The sequence below is a fragment of the Sceloporus undulatus genome, chromosome 6, assembly GCF_019175285.1.
Source record: "Sceloporus undulatus isolate JIND9_A2432 ecotype Alabama chromosome 6, SceUnd_v1.1, whole genome shotgun sequence".
NCBI lineage: Eukaryota > Metazoa > Chordata > Lepidosauria > Squamata > Phrynosomatidae > Sceloporus > Sceloporus undulatus.
The window spans coordinates 23,989,451-24,007,334 of record NC_056527.1 but is presented as its reverse complement, the minus strand read 5'-3'; the positions used below and the strand labels follow the sequence as shown (position 1 = coordinate 24,007,334).

Here is a 17,884-nt window from a genome sequence, read left to right as displayed (position 1 = left end):
GCCACAGCAGCCGCATTAGCGGCAGCGGCAATGGCCGGAGCGGGCCCCCAAACTGGGAACAAGGCACGGGTGGGGGCCCAAACCGGACCGGGACCGGGAGGGGCCCCCCGAAACCATGAATGGCACGGGGGCCTCCGGGTTATGGCAAGCCTAACTACATCATTGTACATAATGGGACTTGAGCAGCCACAGATTTTGCTATCCACAGGGGATCCGGCACTAAACCCCAGTGGATACCATGAGCTCACTTTACAAATACAGATTTTGGAGTTCATAGCATTAGTGTGATTCTGGGAGTATCAATCCAAAAAGCAACTTTTCCAGTCTTTGAATGCAGTAAAAGTACCTCCTTTCGGGAAACACTTCTAAATGAAAAATAGTACCGGATATGTTCTGAGTTTGCACTGATAAGCCACATTCCAGTAGAACTTTAAAGAAATATTATTGGACTACAAATCTGGAATACTGGGAGTTGTATGGTCAAAAAATAATTTCCCAAAAAGAAATTTCCAAGCTCAGTTTGAAATTTTAAACACATTTACTAGCGAGTATACCCCACTGAACATAATGTGATTAACTTTTCATTTATAGTATGCACTATAAATAATTTTTATGAGGTGTATGTGAATAAGTTAATGTATGCTAATACATATTATGGTATGTGTATAATTTGTATTTCTACTGTGCCTGAGAGACAGAACAGCTTTGCTTGTGTCTTGATTTACATTCAGAAGCTAGTCCTGAAAGATGAGCTGACTTCTCTGTTTGTCATCATTCATAGGCATTTACATATGATCCACCCAGATTCCACTGTGGTGTAGATTTCCTATATGATTACTAACTCAGGCATATTGTAAATACAATTTACTTAAAATGTCACCTAACAGGTGAGAGATCCTGTCAGGGAGGTTTCCTTTTAAACCACAATTTACAAGAAGTACAGTTGGGTGAATGAGCTCCCATTCCTTGAATTCCAAAAGCAAAGTCATCTAAGGACCAAAATAGAGGCAATGCCTATAATAATCAGATCTCTTCAAAGTTTTTAAAAAGTCCAAAAGCATGGAAAATCCAACCTTCTACATCATTAATAACCTTTGACAAATTCTGCATTTGGCCGGACAATTTGATACCAACATCAGTATACCATGTATAGATGCATCATTTCACACAGCAGAAGGTGATGGAACATAAGGAACAAAGCTGGCTGCATGTTCACGTACTCCCAGGCCCAAGAGGGACCAGGGCTATCCTAGTTCCAAGACAGATGAAAGAATGAAATCCAAAAATTGAGCAATATTGTGTTTTAATGTACAAAACTGCTTTATCAGCTTAACAAACCATCTCACCCTGATTGATGACAACATCCAAATCCCAAGCAAGAAGTCCGCCTTCGCCAAGCAAAGCATGTGCTTACCATTGCATGTCTATTTAGTTTAAACTAAAGTATTGTACTGTAATCCACATTGAGTTCAGTGGGCCCTTTCCCCAGACTGTAGGCTTAGATGCAATCCTGTAGATACTTATCTGGCAGTAAGGACCATTCAAATCAATGGGGCTTATTTTTTACTGAACAGGCATGGGGGGGGGGGGAGAGGAAGTAAGTGGAGCCATGACAGAGAAGTTTAAAGTTATTCATAGTGTGGAAAGCTGGATTGCTTTCAGCTGAATGAGTACATCGAGTTTTATATTTCAACAGGTAATATGTGATTAAAATTTGGGATATAGGTAGTAAAAAGATGTTGTAAAGGAAGCATATTTGTGGGGTTACATAATGACAGGTTAGACTTGTTTTCCACCAACTAAATAATAATTTACTTATAACTAATTATGTCCTTGGCTATTGTTGATTTTCTTGTTACTTAGAAACAGCAAATACACTTCCAACTGCTATTTACATGGGGGGGGGGGGTGTCTGTAAACCGCCAGATTTGTCATAATATACACTAATAATAAATGCAGTTTAGAACTGCTTCTTATGTAGCCAAACCAACATCACTCATGCACACAAGGAAAGTATCAGCAGTCATTTGGACCCAGCTCTTACAGAAGTGCACAAAATCTTTAGAAAGAAAAGAACACACAAAGAGGTCTGACAAAAACAAGCCTTAGGTAGGAGATACTGGGGAGAGAAAGATGTTTGTGCTTTTGCAGGAAGCTGATGATATTTTAAATTTAAAGACGAGTGCTAACTGTTTCAATGCCTCATTTGCCATACCTGTATTTGCACATAAAATGTTTCTACAAGAAGAACACTAAGTACTATGTCTATGTAAGTAATCTGTTTCTATAAAAGACTGCCTCCTGGGAAAGGAAGAATCACAGAAAGGTACATAACATTACTTTTGCTGCTGCTTATGTTGCTAATACTACTTGACCTTCACTTAGTGTCAACACTGTCCCGAAAATGTACAGAACACAAATAACACAGAAACTGTCCACAATATTTATTTAAAATACAAATTTTACAGACAATAGGGTGATGTGAGGACTAATAAAGGAGTATAGAGCGTGTGTATAAAGCTTAACTGAGCAGAGGAACAGACAGAGCTAAGCAAAGTATATCTCTTTTATATAGTATTTTGGCTGCCATGTTGAAATATAAAACTCGATGTACTCATTAAGCTGAAAGCAATCCAGCTTTCCACACTATGAATAACGTTAAACCTCTCTGTCATGGCTCCACTTACTTCCTCCCCCCCATGCCTGTTCAGTAAAAAATAAGCCCCATTGATTTGAATGGTCCTTACTGCCAGATAGGTATCTACAGGATTGCATCTAAGCCTACAGTCTGGGGAAAGGGCCCATTGAACTCCATGTGGATTACAGTACAATACTTTAAACTGAATAGACATGCAATGGTAAGCACATGCCTTGCTTGGTGAAGGCTCCAGGATTAATTCATGGTAGCAGATTGGGAAGGACTTGTTGCCGGTGATTTTGGATGTTGCCATCAATCAGGGTGAGATGGTTTGTTAAGCTGATAAAGCAGTTTTGTACATTAAAACACAATACTGCCCCATCTTTGGATTTCATTCTTTCATCTATCTTGGAACTAGGATAGCCCTGGTCCCTCTTGGGCCTGAGAGTATGTGAGCATGCAGCCAGCTTTGTTCCTTATGTTCCACAGACAAAGCTAAGCAAAGTATACCTCTTTCTTCATTTGTAAATGTTCCATTTGCAGCATGTGTCAGTCACAGGAAAGTATATTTTACGGCAACATGAAGACTGACTTCACTGGATACCAATGATTTGCCAGTGTTGTTTGTACAGTTGTGATTTGCTTTCCCTGTACTATGTATGCTCTCTGGAATGCGCCTAGTAATCAGTAATTGCTATGGCAGCAGAAAAAAAATTTAAGCATGGGAGACATTTATCCCTTTTTATGAGCAGAACCATAGGATGTGCCAATCTGCATAATTTTCTTTGTTCTGAGGTATCCCTGAATGCGTGGATTGAACGGGTGACCAAGACTCAATAGCTTTGCAAAAGACCTTCACAAGACAAATAATACTAATGATACACAAGTACAAATTAAGACAGCTACATCAGTTTTTGAACCTTTCATTTTTGTAAGTTCCATGACTTTGAGGGTTTTCATGATGTGAACCTGTATTTCAAAATTTAGCACTACAATGCTAAATGACATGCGTCTTTTTGTCTCTATATTTTTCTGATCATTCTGAAAGGATACTGAAAATTAACTTTCTTACAAGAGAGCACACCTTAGAAAGGAAAGTTAATTTTCAGTATCCTTTCAGAATAATCAGAAAAATATAGAGACAAAAAGACCCATGTCATTTAGCAGTGTAGTTTTGACTACAGTTTATATTACCAATAGAAATTCCAACTGCTGATGTGCTTACTTCACTTACCAGCATTCTGGATCTGAAGACAGATAAACATAGCACAACTGCAGGGTCAAGAAGAATATCTGGTGAGAACTTTAGTGACAAAGCAGTCATTGTATTCTTCCTGACTTCTACTTTGTAGTAAGCAGGAGGGTCATTTTGAAGTCAGCTGATAACTTCACATGCCAAGACCACAATCATCAAAACTGTAGAGCAGAAAAATAAAATTATTATTCAATAAACTGAAGTATTGAAAGGCTTTACAACTGATATGTTCTGCTATCCATTTTGGCTACTCTGTGGGAAGGAACAAATTCTCTACAGTCTTCTTACTAGCTAGGAACAGTTTGACACAGCAAGTTGATCTGGGTGTTCAGATGACAAGGACAGATGGTACTATGAAGCAGGATAGATGTATTGTCATGCCCCTAAGCAATCTACACATTCCATTTTATGTTAGAAGTCCCTACACTACAAACTACATTGCTAGTCACTGGATATTTTCATGGTTCCATCTTATAAAATCTTGGGATTTGTACTTTAGTGAATGCGTAGATTTCTCTGCCAAAGAGCTCTCCAGCCCACTCCTCTGAACTGTAGCTTTATTGCTTTGTAGAAGAAAAAATCGTAAGTATCTGCAAATAAATAGAAGAATGCCATAGGATGGAGCCCTATGGATTAAAGTGATATCAAACTGTATAACTGCTTAATATAGATACAGTTAATCCTCCATTCACCCTTTGTCATCTACATAAGAGATAGTACTGAGCAAAAGGAGCAATGGAGGCCCTACCATTAGACAGAGAGAGATAGTCACCTCAGGCATTAGTAGCTGGCCTCTACGTATTCCTCTTGAGCACTCTGGATACTATTCTGTTGGAGCACAAACCTAAACTAATCCCTGCTCTCAGGTATGATGAAGGACAGTGTCCTGTCACCACTGTTGGACTATGAACCAAATGCCTGTATAGATTATTTTATTTTGCACACATAAAGAACATATAAATTGCTTTCTTGCCCAGCTGGAGCTCCAAAGCTAAAACCAGAATAGAACAAAACATTTATTAAAAAGAGATCAAAGCAAATGTAAAAGCCAAAGAATTTAAAATAATACAAATAATACAGTTTTGATGGTCTGTTGGAAAATCAAGTGACAGAACTGGTGAAACAACATTTTTGAGCAGTAGTTCTACAATGAAAGGTGCGAGAAAGCTCCATCTCATTTATGTGTTCATCAAGCCTCTTGGGGCAACAGAAAATCTCTTAATTCCAGGCATGTGCATACAAGACTGGGCCTCTTTTGTTTATCCTGGTCCCAAGCCATTTAGGGCTGTGTAGGTCAAAAGCTAGCACCTTGGATTGGACTTGGGAACAAACTGGAAGCCAGTCAGCAGGTTCAAGATGTAAAACTATATGGGCTCTAAAGTGCATACCAGACAATAGTCTGGCTACCACATTTTTTACTAGGCTTAATTTCTGAATATTTTTCAAAAGTAGCTCCTCGTGCTGTATATTACAGAAGTCAAATCATAGGTAACAAAAGCATGGAGCATAGTGAACAAATTTGCCCTCTTAGAAGGGGCACAACTGGAGCATCAATCAAAGGAGAGTGCAAAGGCGTTGCTGCCATAGCTGTCATGTGGCCCTCCAGGATAACTTCTAGACATAGAATGGAAGAGAAGTGATACTGTCTTGTCTTTTGCCAATTCTGAAAGCTCTGGAAAAGAGGCAGATCTATTTTAAAATTACTCACATTTCAGATTTTCTCAACTAAACATTTTTAACATGAGAGAAGGTAATAGGGTTGCATCAGGGTTTGGAATCACTAAACTACTATGTCCTAGCTCATGTCCTAGCAAAGGCCGCATTACCAGTCCCTGGTGCATCCCATCCCTGCTGCTGTTCCCTTCTACTAGAATAATAGAATCATAGTTGGAAGAGACTAAGCATCCAGCCCAACCCTCCCAACCCCCCACCATGCAGGAATACACAATTGAAGCATCCCCGACAGATGGCCATCCAGCTTCTGTTTAAATACCCCCAAAGAAGGAGACTCCACCACTCTCTGAGGCAGCATGCTACACTGTCAAACAGCTCTGTCAGGAAGTTCTTCTTAAACTCTTTTCCTGTAGCTTGCATCCGTTGTTCCGGGTCCTGTTCCCTGGAGCAGCAGAAAACAAGTTTGCTCCATCCTTAATATGACATCCTTTCAAATATTTAAATAAGACTGTCATATCACTTCTTAACCTGTTCTCTAGGCTAAACATACCCAGTTCCCAAGCCACTCCTCATAGGTAGGGTTGCCATATCCCGCCCCCCGGCGGGACAGTCCCGGTTTGGGCGGTGCCGTCCCGGTCCCGGTCCGGTTTGGCGCCCAAACCGGCCCCCACGCCCACAGCGCCCCCCGGCGGCTCCAAGGCACTTGCTGAGGCTGGGAAGGCTCTCCGCGGTGGAGCTCCCAGCCCGGAGACGCTCCCTCCCGGCCCCAGAGGCCTTTGAGGCGCCTCCGGTCGACTCCGGCCGCGGGGCCTCCAAGGCCTCCGCAGGCCAGGGAGAGAGGGGCCGCTCCCACCGCGGCCACGCCGCGATAGGGCGGCCCCGCCTCCTTCCCGGCCTGGGAGCCGGCTGAGCTTCTCCTACCGGGAAGGAGGGGGAGGGAAGCGCACCCCAACAGCGGCGATCCCGATGCCAAGCTTCCCCCCGCCTTCCCGCCTGAGAGCCAGCTCGCTCCCTCTCAGGCCGGGAGGAGGGGGAGGAAACCTGGCACCGCGCGCGATCGCCGCTATGCCAAGCTTCCCCCCGCCCTTCCCCGGCCTGAGAGCCGCCTAGGATTCCTCCAGCCGGGAGGAGGTGGGAGAAGCCTGGCCCGCGGTTGATCCGCCGCGTTTCCAAGCTCTCCTGCGCCTTCAATGGCCTAGAGCCGGCCTAGGCGCCCTCTCAGGCCGGGAGGAGGGAGGAAGCTGACCGGCGGCAATCGCCGCGATGCCAAACTTCCCCCCCGCCCTTCCCGCCTGAAGCCGGCCTAGGCTCCCTCTCAGCGGGAGGAGGGAGAGCCCGCACCCGGCGATTGCCGCGATGCCAAGCGCCCCCCGTTCCTCCTCCCGGCTGGGAGCCGGCCTAGGCGTCCTGCCGAAGCCGGGAGGAGGATGGGAGGACAGGTTTGAAAATGTGGATCTTTTTTTCCAGGAAGGAAAACAGTCCTACATTTTCAAACCTGGTCCTACATTTGTCCTGGTTCAGAGGTCCTCCATTATGGCAACCCTACTCATAGGGCATGGTTTCCAGACCTTTCACCATTTTGGTCACCCTCCTCTGGACAAGCTCCAGCTTGTCAACATCCTTTTTGAATTGTGGTACCCAGAACTGGACACAGTATTCAAGGTGAGCTCTGATCAAAGCAGAAGAGAGTGGCACTATTACTTCCCTTGATCTAGACACTATACTTCTATTGATTGCCTCCTCATCTGCTGAATAAATTAACAATTAGCAGAGAGAGGAGAAGTGATAATAACCTTTATATGCCTTGCCCCTTTGCCAGGAAATGGTGATGACTGGTCCAGAAGCAAAGACAAGAGAATAGATCAGTAGCAATAGTAACAAAAACAAGAGATGAGTGTACTTTGGGAGAAAGAGTTATTATGAGCATCCCTCCCCCCATCTGCAAAACACTGTTTTGGTTCTGATCCTGGAAGTTGGACTTTCCATTCTTCTACATAGCCTAAAGAGTTGAGTGCAATTTTAAACGATATTTTACAGTTTGAACTGTGTCATGTGTTAGAAAATAGAACTAAAATGAAGAAGAACTTCACCAGTTCTGATTTTGAAGTAAGGTGTACCTATCTTATCCTCCTACCTTTGCAAAGCTCACAAATACTCAGACTATAGCTATAGTTGAAGATAAATAATTATAAGACATGTCCATAGCTTCTTTTGTTCCGCACAAAATCTCTGGTATAATTATGTCCTGAAATGATTCATGACTACATAATTAATTTATTCTTGGCTTAATGGGGCTGGAAAGAGGTTTTACTTAACACTTTAACTCCCAGTGAAAAGGAAAATAAAAGGCAGATTTTTAAGTATTCAATCATGCTAAATAAGGAACAGCTGTCGCTGCATTATATATTTCTATTCCAAAAGCATTTGCCATGGGTGTGGAGTTTTATTTTTGCTTTTAATATTGGGAGGGTCAGTTTTTAATCTGCACTGAGCAACCATGGCTATTAAATCTCTTAGTATGACCTATCTTCTAAGGTTGTCATGAAAATAATATAGGGCGAAGGAATCATGTACTGTACACTACCTTGAGCTCCCTGAAAAAAGATGTGATATAAATATAATAAAATAAATAAATAATCTTCACAGTAAATTATGGTTATTCACATATTCTGTTGTATTCCCTATTAACATAATAAAATAATAATAAAATTTTTATTTTTATCCCGCTTTTTGCCAAACAATCGTGTATGGATGCAAGAGCTGGAGAGTTAAGAAAGCAGATAGGAAGAAAATCTGTACATTTGAGATGTGGTGCTGGAGAAGAGTGCTAAAGATTTTGTAGACAGCCAAGAAAACAAACAAATGGGTCCTAGAACATATCAAATGGGAAATCTCCCTGGAAGCCAAGATGACTAAATTGAGGGTGTCATACATTGGTTACATCAAGAGAAGGCACAACTCATTGGAAAAAAAAATAGTTAGGAAAGGTGGTGGGAAGCAGAAAGAAAGGAGGTCTAGATGGATGGACTCTATTAAAGTCATGGATATGAATGTACAGGAACTAAGAAGAGTAGTGGAGGACAAGAAGTCTAGGAGATGGCTCATCCACAGCGTCCCCATGAGTCAATCAACTTGAAGATGGTTAACAACAACAAATTCACATATTAAGAACTGAAATAAAATACTGAAAAATAGAGGCTAACTTCAGCTGCTGAACCACAAGTGGCCTTATTATTATTATTATTATTATCCTTTATTTATAAATAAAATTAGCAATGAACTAATCAGCATAAACAAATTTAATTTCCAGTAAGAGACTGAGGCCTGTTACAGACTGCCAAAATAAAGCTGCTTCAGGTCTCTTTGGAGGTATGCTGTTTAAATGATGCATGCTTCCTAAGAATCGGGAAGCTGCACCAAAGCTGCACTCCAGTGCTTAGGAATGGAGTGTGGCTTTGGCGCGGCCTCCGGACTCTTAGGACCCATGCATCATTTAAATAGCATACCTCCAAAGAGACCCGAAGCAGCTTTATTTTGGCAGTCTGTAACAGGCCTCCAATCAAGGATAGCAGTATGTATATTATTATTTCTTTTCTTTTTAAAAATTTCTTAACCACAGAGAAGTGGCCTCATTTGATTTTTCACTTCTGCAACCAAAATGTCTTTCTTTGCTTGTCCCTGGATTGGATCTCAGTGGCTCTCTTATTTCATTTATTACAAAGGAACTATTCATTTGATCAATGAACTAGCAAGTGAAGCTGGAGCGAGCATGCAGGGATCTTTTGTATATTCCATGAAACTCTGAAACACAGAAGCAAAAGGAGTTATATTTCCCTTTTTTGTGCTTCTGTAATATTCTAGGGATGTCTCTATGAAGAAATTTATTTACTTGGCCATTTTTATTCTGCTTTTCATGTTAAACATTCCAAAGCAATTAGCAACATTGCATATCACAATAAAACCAAGTAATAAAACCATAAAACAGTGCAAAGACTATAAAGTAATAAAACACTTAAAATTATTAGGTGCAATTATCTAGGCTTGTGAGCAGGATAATTCCTTGGTAAATAAATAATTTTTCCATTGGCAACACCTAGCCTTCAGAGCCTGCCTGATCTCAATGGAAAAATTGTTTTAAATGGTGGGTTCCTCCGCACCACAATCAAAGGCTTTATTAGGCCACGGCACTGTAAATAGTGTCCTCACACAGAAACAGAGAGCAGAGTTTGAACTTATGTAGTCTTATCACATGTTGTTGGACTACAACTCTCAGCATTCTTCACTGTTGGCTATACTGTCTAGGGCTGCTGACAATTACATCCCATCATCTAATGAGATACATGATTTCTTACCCCGCTACAGAAACTGAGATATTCTATTCAAAAAAAGGCGGTTTATATGGAAGATGTGCTGTTATCTCTTGCAAGGATGCACAGGTTTTTAGTGATATGGAGTCCTATATCACACACACTAAGGACTAAATAATAAATCCAACTGTTAATCCAACTAGAGTAAACCTACTGAATCAATAACAATTTAACAAGACAGCACTTATGTAAATACCATTGATTCAACTGGTCTTTCAGAGCTAATGGATTGGCTAATATTTGGCATAACCTTTTGTGGACCAAAGCTTAATTCTTAATATGTATCGGACATTGTCCTGATTGCAGCTGACTAACATGTCCATCTTCTCCATCTTTTAAATAAAGTTATAGAGGTATGAAAAAAATTCTCAAATTACATTCACAGTGTTTTGTTTTGTTTTTTAAAAAGCCACATGGAGTATAAGAAAATAGAGTAAGCCCATCACTTTCAAAGACAGTCAACATGCCTCCTCAGCTTTCCTGATACACTGTGATGTCATTGGCACATGGTACTAATTCTGAAAGTATCACTTTCCTAGAGATGCCAAGCCTGTCAGGACAGTTGATAGGAGACAGCTGAATGTTGAGGATTATTTTACACTCAATCATTCAGTGATATCCAAGGAAGAACATAATGTCATGATGTCTTTTCAATGAAGTCATACCCTAAATGTGACAAAATGTGTAATATTTCCTACATTTAAAACACTTACACAGAAGCTGATGGCCTTTAAAATTTTTATAAAAACAAAATAATTTTTACAAGGATTACAAATTCCACACTCCTCCTTTGATTCAACACCTAAGTTTCTTCAAAGTAATTTAGCAACCAAAAATAGCTAACTCCCATGTTGACTTCCTGCTGAAATTTCCACCATTATGTTAGAACTAATGTAAGTGGCTTGATGAAATTTATTCCTTTTCACATATGAAGTTTATAATGCTAGGAAACAGTATCTTTTTTTTTAAAGGAGCTATTCATGTTTTAGTAACACCTTTCAATTCTTCCTAAACATTCTACTATTCTTATTTAGTAAGGAAACCATGTATCAAAAGGGTAAGAGACAGCCTACTCTATCTTGACAATTCCCATCATAAAAAAATGTCCAGAACTGTAGTCAAGTCTATTATAGCAAAAACAAGATGTATCACATTTAAGAGAACCAATGAACTCAATGGGACTTGTCGATGATTAACTTAAGCCTCATTGATTTCAGTGTATCTACTCAAAATGTTTAGTTTCAACCCTAACAGATTTATAGTTTCATAAAATTTTATGGACTGGAGTTCAGAACACAGATGCATTTCAACCATCTGTCAATGAAGTTCTAGTTCACAAAGCTTATGCCATGCTATATAGACCATAAAAGACTATAAAAATGAAAAATGTTTTTTATCAACTGATCATAGAACATTACTAAGTTAATTAGTCACATTATTCAGCCTTAGAACGGCTCTCTGAGATATTTGTAATTTGATTCATGAACAACACAAACAGTTAAACCAACTATGAATAATGTCATTTTCATTCCAGTTATTAGTGAAGACGTAGCTCTTCATCAAAGACTGATATCAATTAAAAATCTGATTTGGTAGCCCCAACTGGTGGCTACCAACAATTAGTGTAACAGTGTTTAAGTAATATAATAGAGTATTGGATACTTTATTTCAGGTTTTCACTGGTTATTTCTTAATTTGGGTTTGTTAATATCTATGATCGAAATCCAACTGCTAGTCATAACTAAAGCAGACCTACAGAATAAATCAGAACTTGGTAACTGAACACACGCGCACACACAAAATAGCCCCTCCGTTTTCACAGGAGATCAATTCTGGACCTGCCCCTGCAAAAACGGAAAATCACCGGTGCGTGTCTGTGAGCATCCGCAGGCACGGGCCATGAGTGTGTGCCTCATTTTGTCTCCCTCCATTGCTGCCAGTGAATAGGCGATGGATGCAAATTCAAAGTCCACGAAAATGGAGGGGAGACTGTATATGAGGTCCAATGTTCTGTCAATCTATTGTAGTTGGGACTACTAACTGGATCCAGACCAATGTGCCCTTTTATATATATTTCTTTCATTGGTAGCACTGGGGAAGTATATGTGATGGGGAAAGTAAACATAAGGATGCTGACCTCTTCATTTCCTCACAGAGCACAGATAGTCATAGCACATTTCCCTACTGATACTTTAATAGCAAATTATAGGCAATAGCTTTTCTGAAATGGCACTCAGCCATAGTCCAAGTCAGGTTTAGAATGAAAAACAGAATTTCCTGTTTCTAGAACAGAGAGGCCTGGTCCAAATAATCTGTTATAAGACTGGCTTTGTGAATAGTCTGACATGGTTGTAAGTGGAAACTGAAAACTGTCTTTAGGCCAGGATGGACAAATACATTAATTTCACTTTCTCCCATAGTCAGGTTATTTTCATGTCAAGTTCTTTTCTTTGACTTCCTAACAAAACAGATATGCAGTTTCAGGATTCTTCTGGACACAATGCTTTGGAGGAAGTACAAGAGTTGGGTGGCTAGGTGTGCCTTATACCAGTCTAGACTGTTGTACATGCTGCAAAATCTACCTTTTAAAAAATCATGGCTTGTCATACACATCCTGATTATAGCTAGACTATGTCATGAACTCCATATAGGTTTTCTTTCAAAGATAATTTGCATTCTTAGAAGATTCCAGGTTGCTTGTGGGAGTGAGATGATAGACCATGTTACACACTAGTTCATTTAGCAGTTAAGCTGGCTGCCGGTTAAACTGGTTAATATCTGGACTCACTCTAAAAAAATGATGTCATATGTACCTTTTGGGACTGAGATCAATTTCCACTGAACCATGACTGTAGGGAACTGGGAATAGGACTTTTTCTGTGGTAGCCCTATATCTTGGAATTCCCTCTCTTTGGAGGTGTATACAGATCCTTCTCTGATGACTTTGGAAAGCATATTTTGAAAAGCTTTTAAAAAGTATAAAAAGTGCTTGTTATTGATTCAGTGTTGTTGTTTTTTTAAGCTATGCTAGATCAAACCAAAGCCTATGTAGTGCAGCATTTTGTTCACTTTATATGTTGGCCAGCCAGTTGTCACTTGTAAGGCTGAATATTTTGCATTTATAAATAGTGCAGACTGCCACAATCTTCAGACAAAATGGTATGTGGGGAGAAGTTTTATATCTGACTGTCCGTTTTATTACTATTTTTACACATTGCCCTTCAGCCAACCAACTTGACTGAAGTGTTTGCATTTCAGTTCCCTTTCCTGCCCTGCATTTTGTTTTAAACAGTATGTTTTTAATTATTAAGATAAATGAAGCTGAAGAGATCCAGAATGCATGTGTGTGTGTCTCCTTTCTTCCTCCACCCCTATGGTTATGATTCTAGAACACTCTACACATGCTCGGAACATTTTTTTTCATTGCCTTTTACTTTGCAAGACCCATGCTCAGCTATATTTTTAAAAAGTGTCCCTCATTGACTCCTTTTACCTGTGGTTATTGGGCAATGGCACACTTTCAGCCTTCTGGGGGGGGGGGATCCACCTTATTTCTTCTCATCCAACCTTTATTTTTGCTATACAATTCCATGATGAAGCAATCCTGGAGAAGTGGAAAAGAAGTGCTCATTATTAGGGTGCATCAGTTGCCCCCCCCTCACATAATAATAATAATAATAATACTGTAATGATAATGATATTAATGAGAGCCAGCATGGCATAATGGTTTTGAATTTTGGACTACAGCTCTAGAGATTGCAGTTCTGGAGACCAGGGGAAGGCAATGGGAAATCTCTTCCGAACCAATCTTGCCAAGAAAACCCCAGGATAGGTTCACCTTAGGGCCACCATAAGTCAGAAACAACTTGAAGGCACACAACAACAACAGGAGACTCAGTGTGGTGTAGCGGTCTAAGTGTTGGACTACGATTCTGGAGACCAGGGTTCAGTTCCCTGTTCGGCCATGAAACCTACGGGGTGATCTTGGGCAAGTCACACTCTCTCAGCCTCAGAGGATGGCAAAGGCAAACCCCCTCTGAAGCAACTTGCCTAGAAAACACCATGATAGGGTTTCACCTGAGGGTAGCCATAAGTTGGAAACGACTTGAAGGCACACAATAATGATAATATATATACACTCATCCCTCCACATTTGCAGGGAATAGGTGCACAGGACCTATTCCTATGTGAATGTGGAAAAACCCCAAATAACAAAAACACTATGTTTTTATCTGAGAGAACACCTCTCGAGGAATCTCTAGGTCCTCCAGTGAAACTCTGTGGTCAAATCTGCCAGACACTGACCATAGAATTGCACTGGAAGAGCCACAAATGCTGACTGGAGTGCTCTCTCTAGGAATCTCTAGGTCCTTTGGTGCAATTTTTGGTTAAAGTTGACCACAGAGTTGTGCTGGAGGACCTAGATATTCCTAGAGTGAACAGATACATAAAACACATGAATAATCAAATCCGCAAGAGTCAAAGCTGAAAATGTGGAGGGAGGGATGAGTGTACACACACACACACACACACAACATATATATATATATATATATATAAAATATTATATATTAAATATTCTCTCTCTCTATGAATATTTAATATATCATCTTCCATAATAATTACAGATACTGTAGATAGAATATTCTGTCTACCTCTCATATATATATATATATATATATATATATGAATATGAGAACATTATATATTATTATGGAAGATGATGATGATGATGATGAAGTGTTCCCAAACATTACGTGATTGTTACCCAGTGTTATTTCAATTTGCCGTCCACTACATTTTGTTGCTTGAATATTAAGATGTATTAACTTTTCAATTAAATAATACTGTCATCCCTCCTTATGCTAAGATTATTTTTTTGTATCCTTGGCTTGAAGTATCCACTGCTTCAAAATACTTTTAAACCCCAAAGGCAAACCTTGATTTTAGCCCTTTTATAGAAGAGATACCGTTTTGCTCCGCCATTATATTTAAGGAGGCTTGAGAATGAACTGATTTTTGGTATCCACGGACGGAGGGTTCTGGAGCTAAACCCCAGAATATAAGGAGGACCCCCAGTAAAAATGATGATGATGATGATGATTTTTGCTATGCTCTGAATGTCCCCTTCATCATTCCTTAAAGGGCCCCACTACAACGCCTCCCTCGCCATGTCTCTCTCTGCTCCTCCTCCTAATGTCGGCGACTGAGAGGAAAACAAACACACTTGGCGAGCGGGAAGCCATTGGGGCGCCTCCCGTACGATCCCTCAGCGGCGGCGGCGGGGTGGTGGAGGAGGAAGGGGAGCATGTGATTTAGGCGAGAGCGTGGCTTCTGACAGGGCCCTAGGCCCCGCCTGGCCGACGTGAGTCTCACTCTGCTTCCCAACGTGTTGAAGGGCGTGAAGTAAACAAGGCCCTGCCTCCGCCCTGGGCTTCCCTCCCTCTCTACTAGGCCTCCTCGAGTACTTTCCAGGAGGGCCTGGGCCTAGAAACGCACAGAGAGCGAGAGCGAGCGAGGGAAGGCGGGGAGCGAGGGAGGACGCCGCCCAGAGCTGTGGCGCAGCAGGAATTCGACGCTGAGGGGGCGGCCTGAGGGAAGGAGCGGGGCGGGGACGGAGTCTCCTCACTCCGGCGGCGGCGGGGGGAGTAGGCCTGGAGTGCGGCCTAGTCAGGGGCGGCGGTTGGAGGTCGGCGCAGGGAGGCGGGGAGGGTGATGCCCGTGTTTATTTTTGCTCGGGCGCCTCATCCTTGCTGCTGCTGCTGCTGCTGGCAGCCCGTGAGGAGGGGCGGGGGCGGTGGCGGTGGCCCTCGTCGTCGCTGCTCCGTGGCCCGGCCTTCCTCCTCAGGCCTTAGCCTATAAAGGGCCGAGGATGCAGCTCTACAGCACCATCCTCACCCACTACCCGGCCTCCTCCTCTTCGCCGCCAGCCTCAGCCTCCGCAGCCGCCAACAACGCAGCCGCTGGGCCCGGCGTCGTCTTCAAGGTCTCCCCGGAACAAAGCCCGGCGGGAGTCGAAACCGACACCGGAGGAGGAGGAGGCGGTTGCTGCCCTTCGTCCCCATCAGCCGCCATGCCTGCTTTCTCCTGCTTGGAGCTGCAGAGGAAGCCCCCGACGCCGCCTTCTTCGTCCTGCTACGGCTCCGGGGTGCGACGCAGGCCTTTGGAAAGAGTGGTGCCCATAAGGCTGGTGCCTCGGGCAGAGAATGGGGTGCCTGCGGCGGCCTCCGAGGACTTGAGTCCAGGGCACCCTTGGCTGCAGCTGGAGGGTGGCGTCGGAGGCAGCGGCAGCGGTGGTGTTGAGGCCCCTTCCCTGGAGCCCAGCAACCGCGGCCTGCGCTTCAGTGAGCATTGCCAGGCCTTGCAGGCCGCAGCTGCAGCCACGACCAGCGCTGTCCCAGTGGAGGCGGAGGAAGACGGCCGCCCTTGTTCGCCCGGAGGCCGCCCCTCGAAGCTGGCGCTGTACCTGGCCGAGGTGGAGAAGCAGGACAAGTACCTGCGGCTCCAGGGCCGCTTCCGCTTCCACATCATCCCCGACGGCAACTGCCTCTACCGGGCCGTCTGCGAGGCCGTCAACGGCGACCAGCGCCTCCACGGAGAGCTCCGGGAGCAGACGGTGCACTACATCGCCGACCACCTGGACCACTTCAGCCCCCTCATCGAGGGCGATGTGGGCGAGTTCCTCATCAACGCCGCCCAAGAGGGCTCCTGGGCCGGCTACCCGGAGCTGCTGGCCATGGGCCGCATGCTGGACGTCAACATCCACCTCACCACGGGCGGCCGGCCTGAGAGCCCCACCGTCTCCACCATGGCCCACTACCTGGGGCCCGAGGACCCCCGCCGGCGTAGCATCTGGCTGAGCTGGTTGAGCAACGGGCACTACGACGCCGTCCTCGACCGACAGTGCCCCAACCCAGAGTACGAGGAGTGGTGCCGGCAGACCCAGGCCCAGCGCCGGAGGGACGAGGAGCTGGCCAAGTCCATGGCCGTCTCCCTCTCCAAGATGTACATCGAGCAGAACGCCTGCTCCTGAGAGGGAAGCCGATGTGGACTGGATGCTCTCCTGGTGCCTTAGCCCTCCTGCCTCCGTGGGCCGACATCCCAAGGCCCAGCAAGGACTTGAAGAGGCCAGGGGGGTAACAAAGATTAGATGCTGCGTCCGCGCTGAAGGAATAACCCAGTTTTTGACACCGCTTGAACTCAGTGCTGTGGAATTCTTGTGTGGCACCATTGCTCTCTGGCAGAGAGATGATGGCTGTTGCCACACAGTGGGGTTAATGCAGCTTGACATCACTTTAGCACTGCAGGAATAACCTAGTTTGACGCCGCTTGAACTGTCGTGGCTCAGTACTAGGGGACTCTGAGAATTGTAGCTTGTGGTAACACCACCAGAGCTCTCTGATAGAGAGGTGACAGCTGTTTCCCAGTTTGACTCAGCTTGAACTGCTGTAGCTCAATGCTAAAGGAGTCTGGGAATTATGGTGGCCACCAGAGCTCTCTGACAGAAAGGTGTTGTTGCAACACTGAAGAAATAACCCAGCTTGAACTCAGTGCTAGATTTGTTGCTTGTTGTGACCGCAGAGCTCTCTGATAAAGAGGTGACAGCTGTTGCCACACTGCAGAATTAATGCAGTTTTGCACAGCTGTCATGGTTCAGTGCTGGGGAATCTGGGATTTGTAGCTTCTTGTGCCACCAGAGATCTCTGACAGTTTAGGTGGTGTCAAACTACATTAATTCAGCAGTGTAGATGCAGCCCAGGCTGTTGTCACACTGCAGAATTAATGCAGTGTGATAGTTTTAACTTGTGGCTCAGTGCTAGGGGATTCTGGGATTTGTAGCATGTTGTGGCACCAGAATTCTCTTGACAGAAAAGGCGAAAATGCCTCACAAAATTACAATTCCCAGAATTCCATGGCATTGGGTCAAGGCGGTTCAGGTGGTGTCAACTG

The 17,884-nt window shown here is 43.5% G+C and overlaps 2 protein-coding genes across 5 annotated transcripts in view; one reads left to right on the top strand and one right to left on the bottom strand.

Moving 5' to 3' along the window:
• The window catches only part of LOC121933355 (vegetative cell wall protein gp1-like), a 30,287-nt gene extending 14,709 nt beyond the window's left edge, over window positions 1–15,578 (bottom strand). For 3 of the 4 annotated variants that reach the window (XM_042472954.1, XM_042472952.1, XM_042472953.1), the window contains exons 1-3: window positions 15,162–15,578; window positions 13,428–13,538; window positions 3,873–4,054 (exon numbers count right to left, since the gene is read on the bottom strand). The gene's annotated coding sequence lies outside the window, so the exon portion shown is untranslated. Of the gene's footprint in view, window positions 1–3,872; window positions 4,055–13,427; window positions 13,539–14,904 lie in introns of all 4 variants that reach the window. The other variant, XM_042472955.1, reaches the window with a different exon arrangement.
• Window positions 15,579–15,650: 72 nt separating this feature from the next.
• Window positions 15,651–17,479, top strand: OTUD1 (OTU deubiquitinase 1). Its single transcript, XM_042472957.1, has one exon. The coding sequence runs from the start codon at window positions 15,807–15,809 to the stop codon at window positions 16,965–16,967; it is 1,161 nt and encodes a 386-aa protein (XP_042328891.1). The 5' UTR covers window positions 15,651–15,806; the 3' UTR covers window positions 16,968–17,479.
• Window positions 17,480–17,884: the final 405 nt, after the last annotated feature.